Here is a 13816-nt window from a genome sequence, read left to right on the forward strand (position 1 = left end):
ACAGGGTCTTACTACATTGCCCAGCTAGTCTCAAATACCTACCCCCAAGCTATCCTCTTGCCTTGGCCTCCCAAAGTACTGGGATTATAGGCATGAGCCACCACATCCAGCCAATTTACATTCTAAATTGAAAGCTGCCTAGAGTCCATTTTGATGTCAAAAAAAAAGATAGTTCAAATTATTTCATTTCTGGAAAATCATAAACTAATATAATTATCAAAATATCATCAACTTAAGCCTTAAAGTATAGTTAAAAGTAGACTTCTATCTACCTTTCATTTGTGAAGAACTGGAATAATATCCTCTGATCTTTTTAAAGGTGAGTTTCTTTTAATGATTTAAATTATAAAGTGAATCAATTTGACCTATATCAAATTTGTTCTACTGGAAATTTTAGTAATATGAATATTGATGTTTTGTTTTCATATCATAAGTTTTATGCTGCTGTAATAACATAAAACTTCTCCACGTTTGCCTATTCAAATCCACGAGTTGTAAAATAAAGTATCAGAAGACATACTAGAAGTTCCCTTCAGGTTGGATACTCTCTTTATCACCAAAAGATGAAGAAGAGGTTCTTCAAAGGGGTTCAGGCAAAAATAGTGACATAATCTCCCATGTCAAACTAGAGTTTATCTCCATTCTTTACAGTTTTGCAGCATAAACAGAAACATGACCCACAGGTAGAAACCACTCTAAATCTTATTTAATCTTAATATTAATTTCACCAGAAGTATATCATACCTTGAGAACATTACGCTAAAAAAAACAAAAAGTCAATAAATGACAAGTACTGTATTTCCACTTATATGCCATACCTAGAGAAGTCAGATTCATTAAGATACAAAGCTGAAATGTGGTTGCCAAGGGCTAGGTGGGAGGATGGGGAGATGTTTAATAGGTATAGAGTTTCAGTTCTGCAAGATAAAAAGAGTTCTAGAGATTGGTTGCATAGCAATGTGAATGTACTTAACAATGTTGAACTGTACACTTAAAAATAGTTAAGATAGTAAATTTTATGTTAGGTGTATTTTACAATTCAATATTTTTTAAGATAAAATTAAAAGTGTATTATGGCCAAATGGTCCTAATGGTCCCTATGCTCAACTGAGTCAACAAGATATAAAGATACAAAGTGTGATTTATGAATGCAAAAAAGATGTATTCGCTCTGAATAGGATTGTGGAAGAAGATAACTAGAATTATGTCCATGCTTACAGTCTGAGAAAGTCAACAACACGTTTTCTTTACCGATTCAGTTTCAAGAAAATCTTATTTAGTCTGTCACACTACCTTGCATTTTTTAAATCTGCTCACGTAATCATTTATTCATTCAACAGTCATTAACCATCATTTCATGTATGTACTATATTCACAGCACTTTACTAGGAGATATGTGTTAGTGTTGTTATTTTTTTAAAAAAAATTGTCACAGGATACTATGACCTCTGCAAACAGAGTAATACCCTCCAAATTGGTCACCAGAAGGCCCTCCAGTATGGGTAAGTGACAATGACTCATCAGTAGGGAGAAAAGAATGCCAGACTTTTTTATCCAATGATACTCCCCAGTGAAAAATGGGAATTGGAAAACTTCTGGAGACCCTGAATATCCTGTTGCACCATCAAGTGGGGCAGAGAGCACAAAAGGAACAAGGCCCAAGGAAAGCAGGAACGACCCAGGGTTAGCAAGAGAATAAAGTACCAAAGGCATCAGTTGAAGCATGTAGTGTGAGCACAAAGAGGTCCTAGGGAAGAACGCTTCTGCCAACAGGATTGTCATACAATTTGTCACACTGTTTTGCAACATTGTTCTAAATGAAGGCAGGTGACTGTGCTTTCTGTGCTCTAGGAAAACAGCAGTTTCCGAAGATGGGGACTAGGTACATATTGAAGATTCAGTTGGCATCCTATGTGATCTAAACCACTGCTGACCTAAAATTGTTCACTCAATCACTTTTTATTTTTAGCCTTACTGATAAGCCATAAAATTACTGTGAAACCAAAGGTCGGGAGTAATTAGAAGATAACAGATAATCCATGCAACCAAATTCAGAAACACCGAAAACATATTTTCATACTTTACTCAATTACAGTCCATCTGCATATTACAGCAGGCTTTTCACAGTCAAACTCTCAATCATCAAATAATCTAACTAAACTTAGATACAAGCAAGCAAATTGCCAGATACTATAGTAACAGCTTTTCTTTTCTTTCTTATTTATTTATTTATTTATATATATATATATATTTTTTTTTTTTGAGACACAGTCTCACTCTGTCGCCAGGCTGGAGTGCAGTGGTGCAATCTTGGCTCACTGCAGCCTCCGCCTCCCAGGTTCAAGCAATTCTCCTGCCTCAGCCTCTTGAGTACCTGGGACTATAGGCGTGTGCCACCACGCCCAGCTAATTTTTGTATTTTTAGTAGAGACGGGGTTTCACCATGTTGGCCAGGATGGTCTCGATCTCTTGACCTCATGATCCACCCGCCACAGCCTCCTAAAGTGCTGGGATTACAGGCGTGAGCCACCGCACCCGGCCTAGTAACAGCTTTTCTAAGAGGGCAAGAAGAATCAACAGAGATTCCATCAACAGAGTTTTTCCACTTATACTATAAAATATTTTAAATACTGCAATATTTCAAATATACTAACTATAATTCAATATTTTCTTATTGATTCTGGAGATAATCTAGGAATACAAATGAGTATCAATTCTCATTGTTCAGTAAACATATAATTGTCAAAGAATTTCTTAATGAACAGATATGGTAAAACAAGAGTTTATTTCCAGATATTGAAAGTAAAGGAAGTCTACATGCAATGTGGTATCCTGGACTGTATCCTCAAACAGAAAAAGGATATTAGTTTAAAAAAAAAAAAAAATGTTAAATCCAAATAAATCTGTAGTTAGCTCACAGTACTGTACAGTCAGTTCTGCTATAATGTTTTAAAATGCAAATTTGTTCCAATGAATGGATATATTGGGAAACAACTTAAGTGTAACACAAATTTCCTAATTGCTGATGCACAATTTCACCTTTCAGAAGCATCAGGTGAACATGGAAAACTGCCCCCTGCTGAACCAAGCCACGCTGGATTCCGTGTGCATGTACATTCCTCAAACGTCTACCAGCTATTTCAGTTCACCAAGTGTGTGAGAAGCAACTCCCATCCACAGCTAGTGTTACAACTCTCCATCAGATTTCTGATCACCCTCCTTTCTCCACTTCCCAGTAGCTCACAAACTGCAACTCTTCTGATACCCAGCTTCCATAAACAAGGTCTTATCCAGGTATTTTTCAAGGTAAAGGGCCATATTTTAGTATGTAAGTATTTCTTAACCATTCAACACACGTAAAACTATGCTGCAATTTTTTTTTTTTTTTTTTTTTTTTTTGAGACAGAGTCTCACTCTGTCATCAGGATGGAGTGCAGTGCATTATCTAGACTCACTGCAACCTCTGCCTCATGGGTTCAAGCGATTCTCCTGCCTCAGACTCCTGAGTAGCTGGGATTACAGGTGTGTGCCACCACGCCCAGCTAATTTTTGTATTTTTAGTAGAGATGGGGTTTCACCATGTTGGCCAGGCTGGTCTCAAACTCCTGACCTCAGGTGATCTGCCCACCTTGGCCTCCCAAAGTGCTGGGATTACAGGCGTGAGCCACCGCACCCAGCCTATGCTACAATTTTTGTTAGGTTACTAAATATGTTCCAGTGAGCAAACTTCTTCAGTACTATACCATTAATCCCCTTTTCTCATATGCCCTGTGGTTTTCACTAAATAATTCTGTATAATGCAGTGACTTTTAGGAATTCATGTGTCACGTTATAGCAGAACGGACTACTCCAGTGCTAATTTCTAATTCTGACAAATATGCTGTGGTCATATAAGAAGAAAAAAAAAAAACCTAGGTGAATAGCATATAAGAATTATCTGTGTTACCTTTGCAACTGTTCTGTATACATATTCCAGTAAGAAGCTTAAAGCAGTAAGTATATGAAGTATATAAGCACATAAAGCCAAGGCTTCAGCATGGGATTCTGTAGTAATAATAATTGCTAACACTAAAGTAACACTTAGTTGGTGCCAAGCACTTTCCTCAGTAGTTGACACACATTAACTCATTAATCATTCTCACAACACTATGAAGTAAATACTATGAGCATATCCATTTTACAAGTGAGAAGACTGCAGTGCAGTTAAGAAACCCAAGATCACAAACCTGGGCAGCTAGACAGTCAATGCTCTTACTCCTACGCTACACTATTTCAACAGACAACTGCTCACAATACAATTTTAACCAAATTGTATCCGTCACTCAGGAAATATTTTTAAATAGAAAAAGAGCAAAAATGAAAAATCTAAATAATCTTTCTGAAACATGCTATAGGCACCAAAACATACCCCACTGACGAAATGTTTCTTCTAACAGAAAATCTCTATTATCTCAAGTTGTGGAAGCTAACAAAGACTGTAAGAAATGTCACCTTTGTACTTTAAAACAGCGAACTAGAATATCAAATGAAAATATTTTATAACAGTTACAAACTCAGAATAGGTGGCTATAAAAAGATGCATCACCTATGACAGCAAATGTAATTTCAAAGCTTTATAAAACTTGCTCACATTTCATCAATGTCAAATACACATGATGATTTAAGACTGACAACATAAAACACAAAAATAGCATATAATTTAGAAGTTTCCCAGCTTTCATAATCATAAAATGTGTTTGAATCGAAAGTGGTTAATCAAATGTTGGTTAAATGTCAAGGCAAAAGTTCTGCCAGTGGGATCTCAAAACAGAGCAGGCAATAGGTCAACTTGGCATAACTTACTATTGTTTTGCAAAATTTAATACAGCTTGAACTCTAAAATCTAAAATTCTATCTATCCTTCTATGTACTTAATTTGTGGTCCCTAAGTCACTCATTCATTCAAAACAATACTTCCTGAGCTACTGGTTTGTACTAGGCACTGTTCTTAGTGCTGCAGCTACATTCGTGAGCAAGAGGCAAAGTCCTTCTTTATGGATCTTACATTTACCCATTCATTTATTCATTCATTCAGCAAGTGTTTAATGAGTGCCTACAACATTCCGGGCAATATTCTAATTGCAGGAGATAAGGATGGAAACAAAACACACAAAATCGCTGTCCACTGGAGCTGCTATTCCAGAAGGGGAAACAGACAATAAATAAGATAAATAAGTAAAACACAAATTAATTAGATTACTATATAATAAATGCTAGGAAGAAAATAAAGCAGAGAAGGAAGATTTAAAATAAAAGTAGAATTTTAAATAAATTCTTAAATAGGAAGGCCAAGGAAGATCAGATAAAGTAGAGAAGACAAATAACCATGTAACATATTAGGAGTAAGTACTATGAAGAGAAACAGAGTATAGGCAGAAAGTGAGGGCAAAGGGAAGCTTATATGAAAAATGTGGTCAGGGAAGACCTTTATGAAGAGATTGAGTAGAGATTCAGAATGAAGTAAGAGACCCAGTCACAGGATGACACAGGAGAAGGGCACACTAAATTAAAAAGACCCAGGGCAGGAGCAGGCTTGGCAAGGTCAAGGAACAGTCAGAGGCCTGTGTGGCAGGAGTGGAGAGCGCAGGGGGCTCTAAGCAATCCTCCTAACAGCTGGCTGAAGACTGCACAGCGAGACAGGCATTTGGGGAGTCATACATGTAGAGTCCAGTGACTTGTTTCAATTCAAGTCACTAATTGACTTGAAATCAATTCAACAGATTATTAAAAAGTCATTATTACTTGCAAAATATAAGTGGAGGAGTTAAAGAAAAGAGCAGAATGAAACAGGCTGAGCCACTGAGCAATGTACACTCTCAGAAGAATAAGGCACACACATGGAAAGCGAACAGCCATCCAAGACAGTCAGGGAATGTCAAGGTCATTTTATTGGTTTTCAGCATTGCTACTGAGGAGAAAAAAGAAAAGAGCAGAATGAACTGCAATTACTTATTTAGGGTATGTTTAACTTTTCTTTCTTCCTCGTTTGACAGCATGATGCTGTAACAGGAAGTGCTACTGCTTTGTAAAGCATCCCTGATCACTCCTGCTGAAGAGGAGCTATGCTCTACTCATCCTCAGTCCCTACCACAGCTCCAGGTACGTTTGAGGTGCCCAGCCAATGGTGCGTGGAAAATGGAGGAAAGCACTCACGCACCAACAAACAGGACACTGCTCATCTGAACTAATGCTTCCAAGTGATTTGAAAATGAATATCAAGTATTCAAAGAACCCTCACGATGGAAATAATTTCTATAAGTATATCTTACTGCTCTACTTGTCATTTAGGGTAAAGCTTCAATTAGAATAAAAGAGTTACATCCTTAACGATGGGATGAAACAGCAGTTGAACCCTTCAGGACCTTGGTAAACACAGACCTGGGCTTCTTCCAGGTTAGCAAGTGAAAGTCCATCTGCACTCCCTGCAGGATACTTCAAAACCTCTTTTTTAAATGACACAAGAGGACCTAATTTATGCGGTCAGCAAACATTTTCAGTATACTCACTATACAAGCACCACCCTAACTGGGATCTGAACATAAGGAAGAGATGGTCTCTGTCTTTAAGAGCAAGTCTGGTATTTATTAGAGAAGGAAATGAGGGAGAAAGGCAGAAATAAGTATGACTAAAACACAATGTAAAAGGTGTTACACAATGAAAATAAAGAATTATGAGAGTATTGGGAAAGGAGTAACTTACAGAAATCCTCATAGAAGAGGTTCTGCCTGAAGCACAACTGTGATTTTGCTTTGCAGTAACTATGATATGATTTAGATGTTTGTTCCCTCCAAATCTCACACTCAAATGTGATTCCCAATGCTGGAGGTGGGGTTTGGATGGGGGGCAACTGAATGTGAGGGCAGATTCCTCATTAGTGTTTCAGCACCATCCCCTTGGTGATGAGTGAGTTCTCACTCAGTTAGTTCCGGTTAAGAGTCTGGGACCTCCCCCTTCTCTCTCTTGCTTCCCTCTCACCATGTGAGGGCGCCTGCTGCCCCTTCACCTTCCGCCATGACTGGAAACTTCCTGAGGCTCTCACCAGAAGCAGATGCCAGCGCTATGCTTCTTGTACAGTCTGCGCAACTATGAGCCAATTAAACCTTCTCTCTTTATAAATTACCCAGCCTCAGGTATTTCTCTGTGGCAACACAAACAGACTAATATAAACCTAAATTATGAAAGGACAGAGATATTATTGTAACCTATTGTTCATTCTATTTACTACTATAGAAAAAAAAATAGTATGAAAGACTTTCTTGAGAATAAAGGTTACTTTTAAAAAACTATTTTTTCCAAATGTGTTTAAAAATGAGCATAACTTAAGAACTCAGAAGAAATCAGTCTCTTCAAAGTTTGTCTAAACAACATATCCCCAAACAATGATTCAAAATAACATTATATTCTTTTCATCATACCCTGCTGCAATAGGGTATGACTAAACTATTGATCACAATTTAAAATGGTTCTTGTGGCAGGCCCCATAAAGGAACCACAGGGCATTCAAAGGTAGTGTGGCATTGGGTACTGTGCAACTCTTTTGCAAACCAACTTTCAAATTTCAGGTTAAAATCAAATGCTTATCTAAGCAATCATCAGAAAACACTGACAATAAATGTATCCAAATCTGAGGAGATGGAGGAGGCCCTTCAGGGTGGTATGGCCTAGACAAATGTATCCAAATCTAAGGAGAAACCACCTTTAAAAAAACCGCTAAGAGACAGTAGCCCTTTTCTCTATACTAACAATTTACAGTAGGAAAGGTAATTTCCATTCAGATTAGATTCATTCTGCAAAGAGGCAGAGAACAATAGATATAATTATATTCTGAAAACATGCATAAAATATATTTATAAAGTATCATTTACATTATCCTTCACTATACGGATCTAAAATTATTTGAAAATGAAAAAAGCATCCTGAGCTTTTTCTTTTTCTTTTTTTTTTTTTTTTTCAGACAGAGTCTCGCTTTGTTGCCCAGGCTGGAGTGCAGTGGCATGATCTCGGCTCACTGCAAACTCTGCCTCCTGGGTTCACACCATTCTCCTGCCTCAGTCTCCTGAGTAGCTGGACTACAGGCGCCCGCCACCACGCCTGGCTAATTTTTTATATTTTTAGTAGAGACAGGGTTTCACCGTGTTAGCCAGGATGGTCTTGATCTCCTGACCTCGTGGTCCGCCCGACTCGGCCTCCCAAAGCGCTGAGATTACAAGGAGTGAGCCACCATGCGCAGCCCTTTTTCTTGATTTTTATCAAAACAAAGAGTTACTTTTCAAGGACTAACACTAATGTAAACTAAGGAGTTTATAATATATTCTCAGTGCTTACTGACCTACAACTTTAAGTAAATACAGGTTCAAATTCTGGCTGCACATATATAGATTTCAGCATGCTACTAAACTTCTGTAAATCTCAGCTTTCTGTAATAACAGGATAATACCAAAATTACTTGAAGACCAGAAATAAATAAGTGCCAAATACATAGTAATTACTCTATACATGTCGACCATCATCATTAATACCCATGCCTAGAAATAGGATATTGAGTGGAGGCAGCAAGGGAGGAATGAGGAAGTCAAATGATCCCCGTAATTTGAATAACATCTCTTAGCACCGTAAGTTTCCAGTAGCTGAAATTAGTAAAAATGATTTCAGTCAGAATTATCTTAACAGTGTACTACAGGGTACTTTACAGTATACTATAGTTAGCAACTAGATATAATAATTATCAATTCTGGTGTTACTAAAAATATGCAAAGTGAGTAAGACAGGGACTGTCAACCCATTTTAAAGATGAGTAACTCAAATGCAGAAAAGACAAATCATGTAGTTAACCACTGAGCCACACTTACTAGTGGGCTAGCTCACTGCAGGTAAAGGTTCACACAAATGGATGTGTCATCTTACTCTTTTGTCTTCTGCCTCTGTTCAGTAACTGACCTAAGCAAGGTATGCTCAGCCCTCCTGTTTTCTCCCAGGTGCCATTCAGGTCTGGGGCAAATGGCCTACCTGTTTTTGAGATATCAGTGAGACAAATGTACTCCCTCTCCTTTATTCTCAAGAACAGATATTCTGGCCTCTGGAAGACTACCAGGTGGTAATACAGGGACTCAATGGTTCCAACACAGGCTTTGACACTATATCACATGCTGCAACGCAATTATCAAATCGCCGTGAACTGAGAGGAGGAGCATTAGTCTAGTGGTAAAGCAATATTTCAGTTTCCCATTTGTCTTTGTGCCTGTGGTATTTCCTATGAAGAAAGGGTTGCTGAGCAAAGGAAGATGCAGTATCCCTGGGTTTCTGGGTCTTCTCATCTAATACTGTCAAAAACACACTTCAATTTCTAAAAGATACAACTACCTCAGACATACATTATCCTAAAACCTGTTCTTAACCAGAAAACAGTACGTACTAAATACAAAGAAGTAAAATCAGGAGGCTTTCAAAAAAAAGGAAAAAGTTGTGCTCATTAAGTTAAGGTAATCCTGTTATGCTAGAAACACTTTGGCTTCAGGACCATTTACAATAACTTAATTTTTTATCAGGAAAAAAGTTTAAATATATTACATTAAAATTATTTTTTTTTAATTTTAAGGTGTTCAGCATGACAAAAAATTATCAATATATAGAAAGAAGGTAAAATTCTGTTAACATAGTCACATACCAAGCTTCGGGCAGCAAAACAGAATATTCATGTGGAGAAGTGGTCTCTGGAAAGTTGGAGAGAATCGCAAGGCGATGAGGAAGCAGGTCGGAGCCATGATAAGTAAACAGAATTTCTAGAGCTTGTACATTACTTTCCTGTACAAAAGGCAAGGGGTAAGTTTCTAATGTAAATCCAAGAAATAAAGGAGTGATTTTATATGACAACATTCAAAACTTAACTTTGTCATGCAGCTCTGATATGAAGCACTTTGAAATGACCCTGGTTTTTCCTAGCCTATATCCTGTTTTTCAATCTAAGGCTATGAAAATTATTTATTTTTAAAACTCAGAATGATGGATATTAAATTAAAATTTTCCCTACACTTATTAATATTAAAACAAAAAAGAAAATGTAATATATGCACACAATAACATTAACTGCACAGCTCAAAGATTTAGAGAGTGTTAATAACCATAATTATTTTATTTACCAAAAGCAAATTACCTGAGCATAAGTTCTAGCTGAGAGAACAATATTCTGATTTCTGAATTTCTTAAAGAATTCAGCATCATATCTCTGTTCAGATGCATGAGGCACTCCCAGGATTTCCTGAGGGGAAACAGTGATTTAATGAAAAGGCTTTTAAATATGGGTGACAAGAAAATATGAAAAACCTTTACAACTCTGCCTGCCTAAATAAATAAGGCCTGAATTAATTAATTCCAACCATCAATTGTCAACTAAAGTACCACATTTGCATTCTTGCCTTTATTTTGAAAAAGGCTATATTAATAAATGTTATTTTTTTAAATCCAGAAGTAAGTGAAATAGGCAGTAGAAATTAAGCTAATTACATTAGGACAACCAAAATCAACCACTGGGTAAAAATAAGCAACAGTTATGCATGACAATGTATTATGAGCACCTGAACCTCTGTAGGTGAACTTTAATTTTACCACTGCTAGGGTGACCTATGTCAAATGCAGACTGAACCATTCATTCATTCAACAAATATTTACTGAGTGCCACTCACCATGTGCTAAGGGAACTGTGACAGGCACTGTGATACAATGAATAATACACTTTTCCCACCCTCTAAGTAGCTTAAAATCTAGTAGGAAAGACCAGGAACAGGTGAGGGGAAATACTCAGTAAGGTGCCACAACTAGTTCTGGGAGGACAGAGAAGTGGCCCACAAGCTGAAACATAAAAGACAACAAGAAGTTAGCCTTGGAATTGCAAGTGTAGGTCTCCCCACTACAAAGTACGACTTAGGGCTCATGTCCGCCATGTTTAATACTGAATCCCAGATTCCTAGCACACTGCCTGTCAGTATTCTTCTGACCACATTTATAAATAGTCAATAAATATTTGTTGACTGAATTAATTTACAGACAGGAAAGAGAAGAATGAGGAGATGTGGAGGAGGTGAGGGAGGGAGGAGGGAGGAAGGAGAGCTGAGAAGTTCACCTGTAGATGGGTTAAGCTGGCAACTACGGCATGTCTAAAAGGAGCTACACAGTGAGCAGGTGAATACACAAGTCAGGAGTTCTGGACTAAGATGTGGGTTAGAGATATATGGCATAGGGTGATTAATACGGAAGTATTATTCCAAGGGAGATTAAACAGAATGAGTTTGAAAGAGCCTGAGGAACAACATTATTTAAAGGATGAACAAGGAAAAGGGAACCTGCATCTGAAAAGTAGATGGAGGAACAGTCAGAGAAGTAAAGAGAAAAAGAATTTAATGCATACTCATGGAAACCAAAAGAAGAAAAGTATTTCACAAATGTTCTAGCCAGGAGCGGTGGCTCACGCCTGTAATCCCAACACTTTGGCAGGCTGAAGTGGGAGGATTGCTTGAGCCCAAGAGTTTGAGAACAGCCTGAGCGAGATGGCAAGAACTCACCTCTACAAAAAAAAAAAATTAGCTGGGCATGGTGCCATGTATCTGTAGTCCCAGCTACTTGGGAGACTGAGATGGGAGAACAGCTTGAGCCCAGGAAGTCAAGAGTGCAGTGACCTATCATTGTGCCACTACACTCCAGCCTGGGCAACAGAGCAAGACCTTATTTCACAAAAAAAGCTCTCAGTTCCTTGACTCCTCATGCATGACAATTATTTCCTCTATTTCATCTCAGTTATACATCCTGTCACAAAACCCTGGATCTCTATCATAATCAAAAGACACTGTGTGAAACACTGCAATATCTAGCCCCGACTCTGTGATTACCGCACCTAATCTTCCTACTCACACACTAAGTGGTATTTCAACTACTCCTCAACCTCACAGAGGCATCCAATTCACTCACTCTACTTCTTTGTTCACTTTCCATTTCCCCCCAAAGTCCCTCATTCCTTCTAATCAGCTTAAAGTGCCTGGTCCACGGCTATAAAAGGGCTTCTTAATCCCTGGCCTCTTTCCCTTTATTGCATTCATCCAGCAAATCATTCCCTAACCAGTCCAACCCAGCTATGATCTCTGAACACAAGCTATGAAGTCACTGAAGATAAGTCACAAAACCAAGCTGACAGTTCCCATTTTAATTTCAAAACCTCAGCCTTGCTTGGATCCTCATTCAAATGAATCAATGCAAAAAAAAAAAAAAAAAAAAAAAACACCAGGAAAATCTGAAGATAAAGTAAGTATCAGATGTTATTAGGGAATTACTACTAATTTTGTTAGAAATAATCATATCATTGTGGTTCCAGTTTTTTAAGTCCTTCTTAGACATACATACCTAAATATTTAAGGGTGAAATAAGATATACGGGCTTTGCTTTAAAATATTCAGTGAAAAAGGGAAGGCAAGAGTAGAAAAATGGAGAATAAAAGACACACATAACTGGTGCATGCTGAAAATGGTTGGTGCTGAGCAATGGGCACATCGGGCTCATCACACCACTCTTCTCTATACTTCTTTGAGTGACTGAAGTTTTTTATAATAAAAAGCTAAAAAATTGATAAATTCCAGGCAACATGATTCAAATAGATAATTAGTGCTGCTCATCCACGCTACTACATTTCCCTAAGAAGTTTTATTTCCTAGTCTCTGTTAGGAACTTTTCCACAACTGTCATTCTTTCTCGACTTCCAACACCCTATTCCTCAGCCCCTGTTCTCAGCTGAAAACCTTGCCTTTTGTGGACACTATTAGATGAGAAATTCCTCATTTTTCCAACCCACCAAAACTACAAACCTACCTGCATCTGTAATAAGATTTTCCTTCCTTCCAGTTACAGCAGAAAGAAACATCTCTCTGCTCCTAAAAAGCCTCAAAATCCCACCGATGCCCTGGATCCCATTTCTACTCCACTTCTATAATCATGCAAGTATCCTCTCTTTCTTTTGTTCCATAAAGTCCTCCTCACCCTCTACTATTCATTCCCATTAATATAAAAACAATACTTCTTCCTTCTATTCTAAATACCTGCTATAGAAACCACCATCTTCTCTGCCCCTCTTCACGGTAAAACTTCTTCAAAGGGCGGCCCACAGCCACAGTCTCCTCTCCTCTCCTCCACTTTTTGTTCTTTCCTAAACGTGCCCAACCTCTGATAAAAATTCAATTCAACTACTTACATGGCAGGAGACCCTTCCAAACATGACCACAAACTATTCTAACCATACTTCCCACCTTTGTTCTGTGCCACCCCTCACGCTCCCCATCCTGTATCCTGACTAGCTTACTTACTCAACAGCATGACACTTGCTTTCATGCCACTGGGCCTTTACATGGCACACTGATTATCAGCATGGGCTACCCATCAGAGAGACCTGATTATGAGTCCTTGCTTCCTACTTATTTGGACAAATTACTTACCTTCTCTAAGCCTCAGTTTTCACATCCATAAAACTGAGAAGATGATAGTACCCATCTCATAAGACAACGGCTGACAAATAGTTAAGTCCTCAAAAGAATGTGTTGGTATTTCCTAAGGGTATTCTCCTACCTACTGGTTCTTGCAACAAATATTTACTGAACCCTTCAATGAGCCAGGAAGCATTCAGAGCTCAGAGACACAGCAGCAAACAAGACAAATCTCTAACTGTAAGGAGACTCCATTCTAACATCCCCCTTATGGTCCTCCCTAGCCCCTGAAATCTGCCTTCCTTTTGTGAAAGGCTAGC

General features: G+C 38.1%; 1 protein-coding gene across 2 annotated transcripts in view; it reads right to left on the reverse strand.

Annotated features, from left to right (window-relative positions):
• Positions 1 to 13816, reverse strand: part of NBAS (neuroblastoma amplified sequence) — a 375829-nt gene that overhangs the window by 265711 nt on the left and 96302 nt on the right. For both annotated transcript variants that reach the window (XR_003115238.1, XM_025353552.1), the window contains exons 20-21: positions 10190 to 10294; positions 9704 to 9840 (exon numbers count right to left, since the gene is read on the reverse strand). Coding sequence is in view for 1 of the 2 variants with exons in the window: in XM_025353552.1 (XP_025209337.1) it covers positions 9704 to 9840; positions 10190 to 10294 (242 nt within the window). In the remaining variant the exon portion in view is untranslated. The remainder of the gene's footprint in view (positions 1 to 9703; positions 9841 to 10189; positions 10295 to 13816) is intronic.

Source organism: Theropithecus gelada, chromosome 13 (genome assembly GCF_003255815.1).
Source record: "Theropithecus gelada isolate Dixy chromosome 13, Tgel_1.0, whole genome shotgun sequence".
NCBI lineage: Eukaryota > Metazoa > Chordata > Mammalia > Primates > Cercopithecidae > Theropithecus > Theropithecus gelada.